At 42.0% G+C, this 16,584-nt stretch overlaps 1 protein-coding gene across 3 annotated transcripts in view; it reads right to left on the bottom strand.

The window, feature by feature from the left end:
- The window catches only part of PAMR1 (peptidase domain containing associated with muscle regeneration 1), a 66,041-nt gene that overhangs the window by 3,576 nt on the left and 45,881 nt on the right, over positions 1–16,584 (bottom strand). For all 3 annotated transcript variants that reach the window (XM_039537180.1, XM_039537181.1, XM_039537182.1), the window contains exons 7-10: positions 7,303–7,473; positions 4,237–4,449; positions 2,198–2,264; positions 197–429 (exon numbers count right to left, since the gene is read on the bottom strand). In XM_039537180.1, coding sequence (XP_039393114.1) covers positions 197–429; positions 2,198–2,264; positions 4,237–4,449; positions 7,303–7,473 — 684 coding nt within the window. The remainder of the gene's footprint in view (positions 1–196; positions 430–2,197; positions 2,265–4,236; positions 4,450–7,302; positions 7,474–16,584) is intronic.

The raw sequence follows: 16,584 nt of genomic DNA, 5'->3' as shown, positions 1-16,584 counted from the left end.
CTTGACTCTTTGCTTGGTGTCATCAACAGAAGTTCCGCTGAGGAGTAGAAAGAGTCATCTGTCTTCCCAGTGTCATTGAGCCTTCTCGCCCAGCTGGGAGCACAGGCAGCCTACATTGTTAGGAATCTCCAATTATCTAAGATGAATATATGTCCCCCCAAGGAGATGTGCATTTCTTTTCTTCTTAACAACTCACTTGGAATGCATGAGGGAGCCCGCCCGCTCCATTTTCCTGTCTTCAGACAGGTCCTCCTGCTGCTTCCCAGGCGGCGGTAGAAGGGAGAAATGCAGTCATACTGAAGCTGAGTGTGCAAATGCTGGTACCCTGGAGGCAGATCTCCAAAGGGCAGGGTTGGCTTCTTGGTTGGATATATTTCGAGCTTCTGTTTACTGAATGCAGAAGAGTAGAGTTGATGCAGAGGTGTCTCCCTGTTTCACCACACAAGAAACACGGGGAAATAATAATATGACAAAAAAGATCATGATCATTGCTTTATCACCAGCTGTGCTAAGTACCATTTAAAACACAAGGGCTTTGCTTATTTGCTGGAAGCACAAGGTAAAAAACTCTCCAACACAGTTTAGCAGAATTCCCATTTGCAGCTCAACCTTTTTATAGATGGGTTTGTTTTTTGTTTTTGTTTTTTTTAGTTTACTTTTTCTGGAATGTCTCCGGTCACATAGGAATATTTTGTGGATGATAGTTCATGTTATCACCATTTGCAAAAGACATGTGATGCTGCATTTTTAAATGGAAAAATTATACTAGAACTGGGTGTCGCTATAATTAATTTTCACTAGAGAGGAGTTTAGACTCATTCTTTTTCTCTAGTGCATTATAATAGGCAGTATTGGGAAAAGATTCAGACTAAACCATGTTGATAAAGTAGCTTGATTTTGCAATTAACAGAGATAATTACCATACCAGAGAGAATATATAATTGCACCAATCACTACATTTTAGTTTAGGAATTGCACTGATTTGATGAAATATGGGACCTATTTTTAAAGTTTAAATGTGCTCTCAAAATGAAATTAATCATTCTGAATGTGTACTATGAACTTTACAAAGCTAATATTTTAAATCCTTCATTCATGAGAATTACATGATCTTTGTGAGAAAGCACTTGGAAGTACATGAAGGTCTGATTGCTTGTGGGGAAACCTACTGAAAACTGCAAAAATGGACAGGAAATTAGTTTCCTGTGAGATTCCTGCTACCTGTTGCAGTCAGTCGAGCCAGAAATGCCTGGGGGATAGATTTTTCTCATGATACTTAAGCATATATCCCTTATGGTTCTAGAGAGACAGATTGTCTTATGTATGTGGATTACATGTGACACTCCTCAAAGCCAAGATACTAAGGCTGAGAGCAGTGGCAGTAAAGTCAATTTCTTTTCTTTAAACAAGAAGAAGTCTGAATAGGAAGGATGGTCCAGTTGATAGGGCACTAGGTTAAGACTTCTGATGCCTATGTTCAGTTCCCTATTCAGCTGCCAACTTTCTGTGTAACAGCCGACAAATCACTTTCTCTGCTTCAGTTCCCCATCTGTACAAATGAGGATAATACTTTCCTACTGCATGGGGAGACAAATTCAATTAATGAGTGTGAGATGCCCAGATACTATAGTGATAAGGGCCAGATATGTTTCTTGGTGGCATGTGTGTTAAGCAGTGTGAATCTTTTAGAGGTGTGTGTGTGTGTGTAGGAGGGAGACTGAAGATATTGGTGATGTTTGCACTGCCTCTAAAAACATACAAGATCAGCACTGCAGAGTGGCACAAAACCAAAAAATAATGACGATTATAAAAGAGTTACTCTGAACATGGCAGAATCCCCAGACAGATTTGGGTTGGGTTCTTTTTGAGAAATGAGTAAAAGTTCATGGCAGACTCTGATTTTTTTCTGACCAAGCTTTCCCATCCCTATCCAACCCAACTTCCTACCACATCATGTAGCATCTCTTTGAGTGATGATGCCTACTGCAATAGACCACCCTAGGATCCCTTCCCCCTTCACCTCCAGTTTCTTCAGTAAAACCCCACAGTCCCAAGTTGCAAAACACCATCACTAGCCCCAGGGAGTCTCTGGGGAATCCCTGTTAGCTGTTACAAAGCTCAGAACCCTAATTCTGGCTGCATCCGGTAGGGGGAATAAACTACAAACATTCTTAAAATTGAGGCATTACAATCTCACCTTGACTGAACCTGCATTGGAAGCACTTTCTGTCTCACCAGGTCAGAGATCTTTGGCTCTCTGCAGGCTAGAAAAAATACAATGTTGCACAATCCTTTTCCATGTTCAGAGCTCAAATGTTATGGTTCAAATACCTGTCCACCTTTCCTGCCACTAGCAACAATGGACTGGATTAAGAGAAGAGGCAATAAATAGATATAGTTATATTCATTAAAATATATGCAGTAACACCCCTGTTGTTGGCCCTGTTATAGAGAGAGCTGATTATTATGTTACTGTATGTTTCTCTAAACAAATGCTCACGGTTGGAATGATAATTTGTTTTGTCTCGGATATATACATGGCAAGGATTTGTAAACCTGTTAAACCTGCCTAGATAGATAGATAGATGGATAAAGCTGGGATCCTCAGCTAGTCTCTTGTGGTATATTACATTCCCAGTACATTGAAAAGAGTTGAGCTCGAGCTCTCTCTCAATCTCTCTCAAACTCTTTTCAATGTCTACCAAGAATGTGATATACTACAAGAGACTAATTGAGGATCCCAGTTTTTTCTCTGCCCCTAAAAATACTTTTTCTGTTGCTCTAGCTATATCTATCTATCTATCTATCTATCTATCTATCTATCTCATTTGCCAGGCACCCATCCTTGTAATATCTGAGTTTCTTCTGCCTTAGGCAGGTATAATAGTTTTAGCCAGAGAGAGAAATGACCACCAGTGCTTTTGCAGAGCAATAATTAAAAGACCACATCTGATTATTTGCAATCTGAGTGAATTTTTGTTAAATTGAATTAAAATATATAATCACCATCTACCTAGGCATACATGGATAATCCAGATGTTTGGGCACCTGGCATGAAAATAGTAGGATATTACAGAGAGCTGCCAACCTATCAGCTTGTACACTCTCCTGGGAGAGGGGCCTAATTCGAACGAACATAACAAGTTGACTCAAATTTGCCTAAGATAACAGAAGGGGGAATCCCAGGACTTTAAATTATGTCTATTATAATTATTTGGGGGTGGGGAGAATAGATATTTGATGGGTCCTTAATAATGCAGCTGATTGTGCCAAGATCTCTTTCCCTCCAGTACAGTGGATGGACTGTGGGATTCCTGTTGGATGTGGTTCATCTGCATGTTGGAGAAGTCATAGACTGTGGCATTCTACAATATTGAGCTGCATTTTTGATTAATAACATATGTTATTGTTAACATCAATCGAAAGGCTTAGCAGGAAAAGGTACTTTCTATCAATGGAGCACTTAACACAATGTGCGGCGGGGGTATTTAAACCTTAAAATACAGAACAAAACCCCAAAAGGATAAATAATTGTCCTTATGATATTTCATTTTGTTTAACAAAAATCTGGTAATATGTATTACAAAATTCTCTCTCTTTGGGGAAAAGTTTAGACGGTTCCCAACACAAATTCCTTCCTCTTGTGGTGGTTCCCATCACACGTCTATTAGACCCTGAATCAGCAGAGCACTTAAACACATGCTTAAGTGCTTTGCTGAATGCAGATGGATTGCTGAACCAAGTCTTGAAAGGCTGCAGACTGTAAGCCTGATCTTGCAAATCCTTACTATTGTAAGGAGTCCTCTTGACTAAGCCTGATTGCAAACTGGACCTTGTGACAGCAAGGCTAATAATTCCTTATACACAATAGACCTTTCTTCATTTTCCAGTTCCTCGGTGGTCTTCTTTGATTCACTGACCCTGCCCATATCTGATCCCAATATGAGAGTAGGGAAAACAAAGGTATTGGGGGAAATGAGATACATTTCTATTCTTTCTTAAAGGAAGAAACTTCAGCTGGAATCACTAGCATCTTCCCTGGCTGAGTTCAGCAGCCAGAGAAAGTTGGCAGACTATCAGCTTCAGTATCGGGTGCCAATCTGATTGAGTCATTTCACACACTTTTATTGAAGGCATTTAGAAAACAGATAGTTTAACCAGAAAATAATATACAAAACAAACTCCAGGTAAAACATATCACTTTTTATGAGCTGTAGCAAAGAGACTGAAAACTACCTTTTATGCAGATTGGTTGTTTCCCTGACCACTCTCCATTGTCTTGGCAGGTCCTCTGCTCATTACCACTAAGAACATATGAGTTGTTACAAAAGAAAGCAATGACTGTGCCGATTTTTGCATAGCGTCCAGTCATTAGCCCAGTGTCTTCCACCACTCTTCTGTACCCATTGAATGGGCCACCAGGGTCTGAGCAGTTTTTTTCTTGTAGAACTAACAAGAAAAAAAAGTAAACATTTTTCACAGAAAATGAATTGTGAGCCCCTGATCATTTGACATTTCATGCAGACAGTGCTACACAAATTATACTTAATTTACAATTATTTTTTTTAACTAAATGTGATGCCAGGACTAGTCAGCAACAAATATTAAAGGGACAATGTCAATGTAGAAGTCTTAGCCTAGACTTAATAGCCATACTGCTAACAGCGCTGTAGGTTTTTTAAAAGCTGAAAGGGTTTAAACCGAAAACAATTTTAAAAATCTAATTTAGGCCTCAGTCCTATAAAACCTTAGGCATAAGCTTAACTTTACACAGTGAGTTGTTCCATTGGCTTCTACAGGACTACTTACAGTGCATAAAATTAAGCATATACATAATACAGAGTCTTTTGCACCATTTTTCCTATTTTATTTACTTTCCACATTTCACTAGGTTTGGATAATGAAACTAGATTACTTAGGTTCACTTTTGTTTATATTCAGTTTCTTTTCTCTCTTTTTTTTTTAGCATTAACATAGCAATCTTAATACAGGGAAGTGCTGAAATATAAAGAACACTGATTTTCTCTGAAATAAAGAACAAACATGAAAACGTTCTTATTCACATTAGGTTCTGTCTATAAAAAACTTTTTTTTCCTTTTCTTCCTCAATCCCCTTCCCATTTTTCTTTTCCCTTTATTTGTTTTGTTTTTCTCCTACCCTTTACTGCTTTTTTGTGGCTTACAACTAGTTGAAAATGTTCCTTAAAGTGATATTTCCCCCTACTCTTTATTTTTTTCAGCTTTCTGTTGTTTGTGTTACGCATTTAGAAGCTCTGTAATAAAAATAAAATATTTCCCATTAATATTGTCCATTGGCAATCATTGACTTTTTTCCCCCTGCTTTTCTTATGAGGCTGAAATTAATGTGTATTTTTTTGCATCATAGATGGGGTCAATGCAATTCCCATCTGTTTTCCTGAATTGGGCATAAGTCTTCATTTTGCCAGATACTTTCTGACTCAACAAAGCACTTAACCATATGACTAGCCTTAATCACATGCTTAAATCCATCCCTGTTCTGCACAGTGCTTAAGCATGTTCTTTTTACATTAACTTAAATGGGACTTAAGCACGTGATTAAAGTTAAGCATATGCCTGAGTGCCGTGCTGAATAGAGATGGACTTGATCACCTGCTTAAAGTTAGGCACATGCGTAAGTCTTTGCCGAATCAGGACCATATTGAAGAGGCAGGAAGAGGTGAAGCTGAGCTCCCTGACGCTCAGGAGAGGGAGAGGAAGGAAGCTCTATGCCTGCTTCTAGTTTAGTTCCATCATTCTCCCCCTTGCTTTACTCCTGTTCACGTATTAATTTCATTGCCTTCACAAGACCTTGTGGCTGGTACATTGCTAGTGGTCATGACTCACAGTACAACTCCCATCACCATGTGATCTCACAGAAAGTCACAGAAATGGAGATGGGGAATTAAGATACCTGATGTGCCTATCTGTAGTTACCCTACAAATACTTAACCTGCCTACAGGCACTGACCCAGGCTGCCATCTGGCCTGTCATTCTGGACAGGAGGAAACCACACTACGTCAGTCTATCCTTGTTGAGTAATGCAAAGAAATCACACCAAGGAGCCCTTTTTTGTACACTATTTTCCATAGTAGCATCCAGCATGGTTGCACCAAGTGGTTGGTAGAGCCCTTGTATTTCAGAAGTCCCTGAACTTCTCTGAACCAAGTAAGCTAACTGCCTCCACTTGAAAAGGGCCTTCTCCTATATGACCCTGCATATCACTGACTTTGTGACAGCACTATCATTTCTGTGGTGTCAGACTGTGACATAAGTTAAGTATAGGGCTATGACTTATCTGACAGATTAAACAGAAGGAGAAGCCAGTTGGGAAGAACACACTTCTTACAACCTAGATAGCTTTAATAATAGACAAGGCTAGAGGCAGACCAAGTTATAGACTAAAGAGGTACAGCCAATGTCATCGTAATGTTAGGGACACTGTCATAGACCCAACTCCAAAATATTTTATTTCAGTTGGAGAATTTCTATCCATCCCAAAGGATGTCCTTAATTGTGCTTGCTGACCTCCAAGAGCTCTTATTAAGGAGTTCCCAAATATTCCCCAGAATATTTTGCATTGTTTGCCTTAGCATCTTTTTGAAAGCCCTACTCCAAGCAGTGCAACGGATTCTGGAATCTGGGAACAAAAGCTGTCCAGTGGGAAACAACTGAAACAGAAGCGTCTTTCTGGAAGAAGAAATATATACATGACGCTGTTTGGCCAGAGGGGTGGAAAAGAAAGATTTGGATCTTCAATGGCAAATCTAAGGTTTGCTTCATACTAGCAAGGCAACATTAACCAAAAGTATTTTTCTTTTTCTAGCACAACTGTCCTATTGCTATGTTACTCTGTTCTCCCCACAATACGTCACTTAATCACTGCCACAGAGTGCAACAAACCTCTTCAGAAGAAACATCAGATGCACAGTCATGCTGGAAATAGCTATTCATTAATGCACAAGACACATGGTCCTCTTTTGTATTTCAGGTTCTAGAAATTGTGCAATCATAGTCCAAGCCCAGCAGTCTTTGCTTAGGCATAGATGAAACAATGGGAGCTTAGCTTGAGTAAGGATTGCAGGCCTGGGCACCAAGATAGTAAATTAATATTCACTATGGTGTCTTAAAAATACAGAAATGAAAGAACATTGTGTTAAGTCATGAATATGCCCAATTCCAAGTGAGATTTGGACATTCCAATATTTAAATCCCAATAGCTTGTTTTAATGACAATACAATGGATTAGGCATGATAAGAATCAAAACTTAAAGCAACCTTACCACATTCAGGATGATGTGTTGACCAACTCCCATCAAGCTGACAGTAGGCAACACGGCTGCCTTTTAAGCTGTAACCTGCGTTGCACTTGAAGTAAACCTGGGCCCCGTATTTAAAGTCATCTCCTTCCACAATACCATGAGCGGGAGCACCTGGAGTCCTACACATCACCACTGACAGTTCAGATATTTCAAAAAAATCCACTTTATTACAAAAACAGGACTGTGTTAGGAAGATTCTTTATGTAGAACATTAAAAAAATAGCTTAAAATGGGCACAGGAATCAAAATTACAAGACCAGGTACATGCAAGTTCTTTAAAAAATTCAGTGATCCTGATCCTACAAACGCTTATGCACATGCTTAACTTTCAGCACGAGTGGTACCATTCAGTTCAATGGGATTACTCATGTGTGCTAAGGTAAGCACATGCCTGAGTGTTTGCAGGACTGGGGCCTTAATTTGCTGAAACTGTCCCTTTTCGAAGCTCCCTCCATCTCAATAGGAGTTTTAAATGAAGTACTCTGTCGGTCAACAGAGAAATACTAGATATAATTTAGAAGCTGGAAACCCCAGTTTTGAAATTCTTTAAAATTCTTGTTTCAGCTTTCACATACTCTTTAATAGTTCTCACTCACATCTAAAAGCACGTACAGCTGTGTTTTGTGGGGCCCCAACAACAACCATTAAAAATGGACCTTGTCATTTACCATAATGTAATATTTACCATTGCCATAGTATTTTCTATATTGGGATATACTGAAAAATCCCAATAAATGTAACTATTGCAGATAGTAAATGTTCAAGTCACAGCACCCTTTGTACACTGGTTGGCTGGGTAGCTTAATCACACCGAGGAAGAATGTCTCTAAGGGCATAATAGAGAACACAAGATTCAGTGTCTCTCTCTTTCTGTGTATCTTGGGCCCTATTCCACAATTCGCTGAGAACAGATGCACCATTGAAGTCAATTGGGCTCCAGGCAGGTGTAGCCCTGCAGGATTAAGGTTTTACCTGTTTCAGTGGTGCCTGTTATCTTATTATATAAGAGCAGTTGTAGCCCAGAGAAGATGGTAGTATCAGGGGCGGCTCTAGGCACCAGCGGGCCAAGCGCCCGCTTGGGGCGGCATCCTGGGGAGGGTGTCATTTGGCTCGTGGAGCTCCGCCGCATGCCTGCGGGAGGGCCACCCGAGCCCGGGGCGAGCGGACCCGCCGCAGTCCAGCCTGCGGCGGGTCCCGTCTTCCCGCTGCCCGGTTGAGCTCCCGCAGGCATGACTGCGGCAGGTCCGCTGTCCGGGCTCCGTGGACCTGCCGCAGGCATGCCGGCGGAGCTCAACCGAGTTAAATGACGCCTCCCAGGATGCCGGAGCCGCGGGAAGAGGGGACCCGCCGCGGGACTGGGGAAGGGCGGCGCAGCGCTCCGCGCTGCTTGGGGCAGCCTACTTTGTAGAGCCGCCCCTGGGTAGTATCAATGCAGAGGGGTGCCAGATATATCTTTCCTGTTTCACACTTCCTTCACAAGATTATGAATTTTTCTTTTACTATGTTACTATTTCATTAACTAGAAGTGTAAAGAATATTGTTACTTATTAACTGATGGTCAAATCCTGTTCCTATCAATGTCAATGGCAAAGCCTCTCTCAGGGTCCAATCCTGTAATCCTTACTCATGACACATGCGAGTAGACTCACTGAAGTCTATGCAACTACTCACATAAATAAGGACTATTTATGTGAGTGAGTTTTGCAAGACCAGGTCTGAATGTCGCACCATTCACAAGCATCAAGGGTCCATAGAAATCTGACCATTTTGAGAAATATTACACACTTCAAGCAATCATTTGGCAACGTGGCTCTGTGAGCCTTGGGAGAGAAAACCGTTGGACATTTAGTAACTAGAAAAGACCCCAACCCCAAACACTCCCAAACGTGGGGGGTTCAGAGTTTAGACTTGAATACATCCTTATCCAGAATACTCCAAAGGGTAATCCTAAAAACTGACCAAAGAATCTTTTATACAGTTATGGTTCCTAGTTGATAGCTTTACATATGTAAAGGAAAGAGAGCAGAGGGGAAATGTATTCATCATACTGTTCAAGCATTTTTTCTAGATATTTTAAAATCTCTAAACATATTTTGCCTGCCCAGGTGTAGTCTTTTCATTCTCAGTCACTCTTCATATCTTTCTCAGAATGCTAATTTATTCCATCATGCTCCTAATTTTCGTCTCTAAATATAAAGTCACAACAGACTTGTCAACTGCCATACATTGAAAAAAGAGGGAAAGCACTATAAATATCTGCAAAACACACTCTGAATTAGTCTTCCTCTCCCATATAGGGCTTTCTGCATCTCAGTAGTCCTAACCAATATCCCATATCAGCTCTACAGTTTAAATTGTGCTTCCCAATCTTTTGGGATCCATTCTGATAGAATCTTTGTCCAGCTACTATAACTTTTTTTTCTGGGAGAATATCACAAACTCAGGGTATCTTTCTTGCTTGATATTCTACATGATGATCTTCAGTTTCTAGTCCCGTTCATTATATTGGTTTCCAGTCTGGTGACCTTCTTAGCTTTGTCCATCTCAAGGTTTTCTTTAACAGTTCAGTTCCATTATCTTGGTACAACACCCAACATCAAAATTATGAGCTAAATTGCATTTAAATTATGGGCTAATTTAATAAAGACACTGTCACTAAGAGGAATGAGCACACGGTTGGAAGGCCTGAGTTCTAATCCTAGCTTGACAACAGACGCATGGTGGGGCCTTGGTGAGTTACTTTGCTTTCTATATTCACCAGATGAGGATAATAAAACTACCTACCTCACAGAAATGGTGTGAGGATTAGCTAATATCTCTACAGTGCTTTCATCATATAATGGCTAAGTATTATTAACAAAGACATTCCTTTTGTTACCTATATTTTTACCTGCTGTGTGTCTGTTCTCTTCTGACACCACAGTCTTTCAAACATTTATCTCACTTCTGTCCTGTTCTTCCACCTTTGCCACTGTAAGCGCAGAATTAGTCAATCATTTTGTTTTCTCCTTGGATCATTTTGTATGTTAGTTTTTGTTCTCATCAAAACTAATCAGATTTTATATCACAGTGCATTCATCAGATTGCGCTATTGTAGCTGAGTCCTGCATTGTCTTCTATAATAACTGGACTGGCAGTCCTAATAAAGTTACCCTTATAGCATCCTTTACCCTTTTGAGTTTCTCTGTTGTTTTGTTCCTTTCAGCTTCTCTTCCTTTTCATCCTTGTCTCCTACTGTATTTTAAACAGCTCCACTGGGGCCTTATCCTTTTCACCTCATGGCCACTTTTTGCAATGAAATCTCCACTGATGATCCTGAAAGAAATCCTAGCACCTTGTGTGCTTCATATAATTCTTTCCTTTCATTGTCTGGATGGCTGCTTGTCAGATGCATGAACCTGATTGATTCTCATCTCCCTCAGATTGTATAGTGCATGCAATTGAATTTTAGGATGGTCTTTGTCTGAGATATTTTGTTAAAGCCTTTCAACATTCTCAGCTCCTTTCAGGATACACCCAATCCCCCCAGTGGTCTGTGCAGCTATTTCTCAAAAGTTTTTTAAAAAAATAGTGAACTACTTTGTGAAAGTAGATGTCATTTATACCTAACCCTGTACCATGCAATCCAGCAAAACATCCAGCCATCTGCGCCTGGTTCTATTTATAATTCTCTTTAGTGGCTGACCTCTGTTGGAGATCTGGTTTTAAGTCAAACTCTCACTCTGAAGTAAGATGCGCCTGAACCGGCCAGCTGCTGAGGATCAGGTCCTCTCTCTGAAATAAGTGATTCCTATTGTCCTGTGATTCTAGCTTCACACCTTTGGGGATTCTTAAGTAATTACGGATTTCAATGTTGATCAGATGTAGCATTAGATGGCTATAGTGGGCCAGAAGAAGGAAAAACCTGTCTTGATAAACTATAAGAGGAGGACTTTCTCTCTGAGTGAAGCACAGGCATCAGTGGCTCTTATCCTACTTCTAAGACTAAGGGAGCAACTTGGTGTCAATGCAATGTCCCCTGTTCTGTCATATACCCTGGCAGTCATATACCCTGCCAAGCTTTTCAGATTATAACATCTCCTCCCACAGCACTTTTTCAAGCTATGTATATGCAGCACCAGTGTGATGGCCATACTACTTGGGGGGGTAGAGGAAACTTTGACCAGACATAAGCAGAGTCTCTCTGAAAAGTACCATCAGACCTTTTATGCCCACCCAGAGCCAACAAAACCTTGATTTTTAAGGACTCAAACAGAAGAATAACCATAAAAAACTGCAATTTGTTTACATTGAAGGAATGACAGATTGAGAAAACTCTGCAAGCATCTGAAGCAATAGCCCTAGGCTGCCTAGGACTTTCAGACTCTGCTGCATAGGGTATATGCCTTCCCCTCTGAGAACAGAGGAGAATACCCACCTGCAACCCAGCAGATGGAGTAACTGAGAGAGGTTCTGGGAAGCAAATATGAACGCAAGATGATAATGGGCAGCAAATTAAACATGAGTTTTCAATGCAACCACACCACAAAAGTCAGTGCAATCTAGGGCTATCTAAACACAGATGCATCATGTCTTGGAGCTGAAAATAATCCCTCTCCACATATCACAGGTGTGATCATGCCTTCGATACTGCATTTGTTCTGAGCACCTCACTGCTAGAAAAATATAGAGAAACTGGAGGGAGTTCAGAGAAAAGTGACATAAACGATGTGGAATTTGCCCATGAAGAAGGGTTCAGGGCTGAGCCCTGCCTAATAGCCTACAATAATCTGAAGTCTAAAATCATCAAGGATGGCTGGAAATTATTAAGGGCAGCACAAAGGGGTGTGTCTAAGAGTGATAGGGTGAAATTAAGAATCAGAAAATTCTTAGTGAATATAAAGAAAACCTTCCTTTTAGACTGTAGAATAGACTCCCAATGGAAACAGTAGAATTCGCCATTTGAGAACTGAAAATTCAACCAGACAATGAACTAGAAAATGCCCTGGAGAGAACAATCCTGCACTGGTGGACAAATGGACTGGACTATCCAACAGATCTTTCCCATCTTTAATTTTTCTTTGTTTTTCAACCTCCAGTCTTCCTTGGACATTTCACAGCCAGTCTATCCTAGGTACTTTCAGATCCTCATCACTGCAATATCTAAGGTAAGCATGCACCCAGCCTGACTTATGTAGCTTGTGAGAGCTGAAAGGGTAAAAGCACAAGGAGGGATGGCTGCAGGCCTTTCTAGCAGAAATGCTGACACAGCTGGCACTGCACTGTTGTTAAAGAGATGCTCTAACAAAAAATAACAGATGTCTCAATTGCTTCTGTAACATATTCATGGACTGTGTAATAAAATTTAATAGCACCCTCCTTTGTCTCCTACTGATACATCCTGGAAAAGGAAAAACATATCTGTCTCGTGAAATATATTAAAATTGTTCCCTGTTGGACAGATTTATTTTTTTTTGCATTCAGAAAAAACTAGAATAAACAAACAAATGTTTTTAAAGTCAGATGTTCCATTATAAATAATACAGTGCAGATTCCTCTTCCTTTTTCAATTGCTTTTGGGAGACATTCCTCAGTTCTGAATCATCTGTCATTTAGAAATGGTTTTCATGCTCATAATCTGCAATGGGAGAAACTAGATCAACTGCACTTTTTCTTCCTTCAGTGTCCTGCTGGAGGTGCCATTTGTTCTTGTCCCATGGCCTCATTGTTGTTCAAACAAATGCCACTTTTCTGCTCTCCCACCCAGTTCCCTATATATATATAACATAATACATCATATCTAAATAATGCATCTCCTATTCAATAATAGATTGCATGCCCAGATGATACCTGATTTATCATCACTGGTCCTAATGCAAGGCTTGCATTTCCAGTCTATCCTCCTAAAATCTGACACAGTAGGGCCTAGAAATGTTTTTTGTTTGTTTGTTTTTAAATTGCTTGTGTAGGCTTTTTAATGCCGCTGCTGCTAAAGAAGTTGATCTGGTCACACAGTCCCAAGTCAGAGATTTGCTTCCAGTCTGACCTTTGTTCTAATGTGTATAACACGTTGTGCCTGTTCAACTGGTTTCAGGGAAGGTCTTTCTATTAACTTGCAGTATTGCTTTTGCATAAAGTGTGTTGGCAATCTCAGCTGAGAAGCCAAGGATTGAACTGAATAAGCCGCGGAGACTGAGCTGTCTTCTCACCCCTGCTAAGTGCACTCCCTTAGGTCAAGACTGAGGTGCCTTGGCAGTAGGGAGTATGGAGGGGAAGCTGCTGCTTCTTCTGATGTACTTGTTCTGTAGCTGAAGAGAGGCTTACAGACGCCACCTGGAACATTGTTTGTTAGTGTCATATTGAAGGAAGTTCATATACAGGAGTTAGAAGAGATGTGCACATGGATCTGGCAGGAAACCAGAATTCCCATTCCACAAGAAATTCCGAAATTAAAAAAAAAATCGTTCTGAAATGCAATGAAACACTGGTTGTTGTTTTTTAAAATTTCCCACCATATGGGAATTCTGAAATTTCATTTGGATCCTTTTGAAATGTTTCTGAAGCTTCCTGAACTGCACAGAGCTCTGGCAGACCACTGGGTGGAGAGTCAGGCAGCTCAGGGAGTCTGGGAATTTGAAAGGGCTGGCTCTGGGGCAATCCACCTGACAGGCTGCTCCGGGAGCCTGGGAGGCCAGGCTAACTAGTGGCCTTCCAGGCAGGCTAGTGAGGAGTGAGGGAGCCATGGATCTGGGAACGATTTTCCAACTGAAAATAAAAAATTTCCTGCAAAACTGGGAAAATTTCAAATTTGCTGAAAGTGAATTTCCTGTCAGAAAATCATTCCAATGGAAAATTCCCACCCAGCTCTACCTGCATGAACTTCATGCAGCTTAATGCCCTTTCCAGATACAGAGGCCCTGCGTGCCCCAAACCCCGCTGAAATAAAGAGTGTTAAATCAAAATAGGTTTGAATTTTGCCTTTGGGGCATCTCATTTGATCACCTTTTATTTTTTCTGTTCCAATTTTTCTTTTGAGGGCAAGATTATTAAAATAACTGCCTGAAGAGAGTTAGTTAGAATAATAATATTTACCTCTAATCATCCATATATCTCAAAGATCTTTATAAAAATGCATAGCTATCATCACCCCCATTTTGTTGTTGGGGCAACTGAGACACAGAGTGATTAAGTGACTTGCCCAAAGTCAGCCAGTGAGTCGGTGACGGAGCTAGGAGCAGAAACCAAGTTTCCTCATATCTTTATCCACCAGACCATGCTGCTTCCTCTGATGCTGGAGTAGCTTGGGACACTCCCTCTCTCAGAAAAATGAGAAACTTGATTCAATATAAAATAAATGTATCTTCACCTCAATCTCTGTGCTAGTCACAACTGCTACTGTTGCAGACTAGCTCTTCCAGGTGATAGCTCCCTGCAGGCGCAGATGATCCAGCACCCCAGATTGATTCGCACATGCTTCGACAATGCCTCCACTGGACTGCTCAGCAGCTATCCTAGAGCACTGGGATGCACGTCACAAAGCCCCATAATTAACTACATTTTCAGACCTGATCCTTATGGTATTTATTGTCATCTATATTTTTCATAGAGTTTGTTCTCTACTCTTGCTCATTGTGTTCTGAAACTCCATGTGAACAACAAAGTTCTGATAACATTTATTTCAACCACATTTATTCCTTCTCTCCCTAATCTACACTCACCCCTGTCCCCCCCACACCTCCCCCCGTAAGTTCCTGGCTCTTGTTGGTGGGGAGTATTTAAGTGGCCTTCCTGAGTGATAATCATTGTGTGACTGGGTAAAACAGCCAGGAAAGGATTGAGGGCTACTTGCCTGTCACATGATCTGGTAGGGATTTAAAAGAGGGTGTAAAGCAATAAAGAGTCCCGTGGCACCTTGTAGACTAACAGACGTATTGGAGCATGAGCTTTCATGGGTGAATACCCACTTTCAGACGCATGGGAGAGTGTGTCATCTATCTGCAGCTGAGACAGAGAAGGAGAAAGAGTTTCTGTAGGCTGCAATACATACTGATAAAGAGAATTGCTTTGTTTGGTGCTACTCATGAGTTTTTGTGTTTGATCAATGCATTGTGTCTTGAAGCAAGGGCCTGCTGAAAGCTGAATTGCTTTGGAGGATATTATCCGTCCTCTCAACGGGTGGTTGTGTGTGTGCATATGCTATATGTTTGTGTGTTTGGTGCTGTACAGAGAAGGAGGGGGAGGCCAGAGGACCAGGCCAGGTCTGAGACTGCCTCGAAGGAGGGGGTGGTGATGACCAGGGCCCAAAAGACGGGATTGTCAGGGGCAGGGAGGCCCCAGACAAACCTGGGATCCCATCGGGGAGCTGGAAGGGCTACCGTGGGAACCCAAACTATGGAGGAAGGGAGCTGGCTGTGCCTTGCACTGGAGAGCATGCGCAAGGAGAGGGACTCTCTGGGGGGCCAGCTGAGAGGAATGCTGGGGAGATAGGACACACACACACACACCGTGGGATCTTAAGGGGGAGGGTGTGTAGTGGGGCAGCTCCCCGCACTCCAGCAGAAAAAGGGCTAAAGTCAGCCCTGGGAGAAGGTTGTGGCTGAGAGCTGCTATGCTGGGCTGACTGAGGAAGTGCTGCAGCTGGGCCATGCCCCAATCAGGCCGCAGCTGGCCTGTATTGAGCCAGAGACCTGGAAGTCTCTCTCCAGGCTGGGAGAGAGCAGGGCCTGGCTGCCTACAGAAAGGGTACTGGGAGTGATAGGGTAATCAGATGTCCTGATTTTATAGGGACAGTCCCAATATTTGGGGCCTTTTTTTTATATAGCTACCTATTACCCCCCCCCCATTCCCTGTCCCAATTTTTCACACTTGATGTCTGGTCACCCTAGGGAGTGAAGCAGGCCTGGGGAGAGCCAGAGGACCAGGGGAGCTCCAGGCTGGCAACCCCCCAGGCTGCAGGGCCTGGTCCTAGGCCCATAGAGGTACTAGGAGGCAGAGGAAGGCAGCAGGTCTGAACCCCCTTGCCTATGATGAGTGGCTTTTACACTGCAGTCTGCCCCAGGGCGCGGGGGCTAGATGGTGACTGGTGGTAGCCCAGACTGAGGCAAGGTGAGGATTAGAGGGTTGGGGGGTTCCCAGAGAGGGGAGACCCATAGAGACTGGTGGGGGTATTGCCAGGGGCAGCCCCAGGATAAAGGGACACCGGGGTCCGGAAGGGACACGGGGCCAGCTACAAGCAGGACACCGGCCCTGCAGAGGGTGCTCCGA

This window comes from Mauremys reevesii, linkage group 4 (assembly GCF_016161935.1).
Source record: "Mauremys reevesii isolate NIE-2019 linkage group 4, ASM1616193v1, whole genome shotgun sequence".
In the NCBI taxonomy this organism is placed as follows: Eukaryota; Metazoa; Chordata; order Testudines; family Geoemydidae; genus Mauremys; species Mauremys reevesii.
This window is presented reverse-complemented; position numbering and strand designations above follow the sequence as displayed.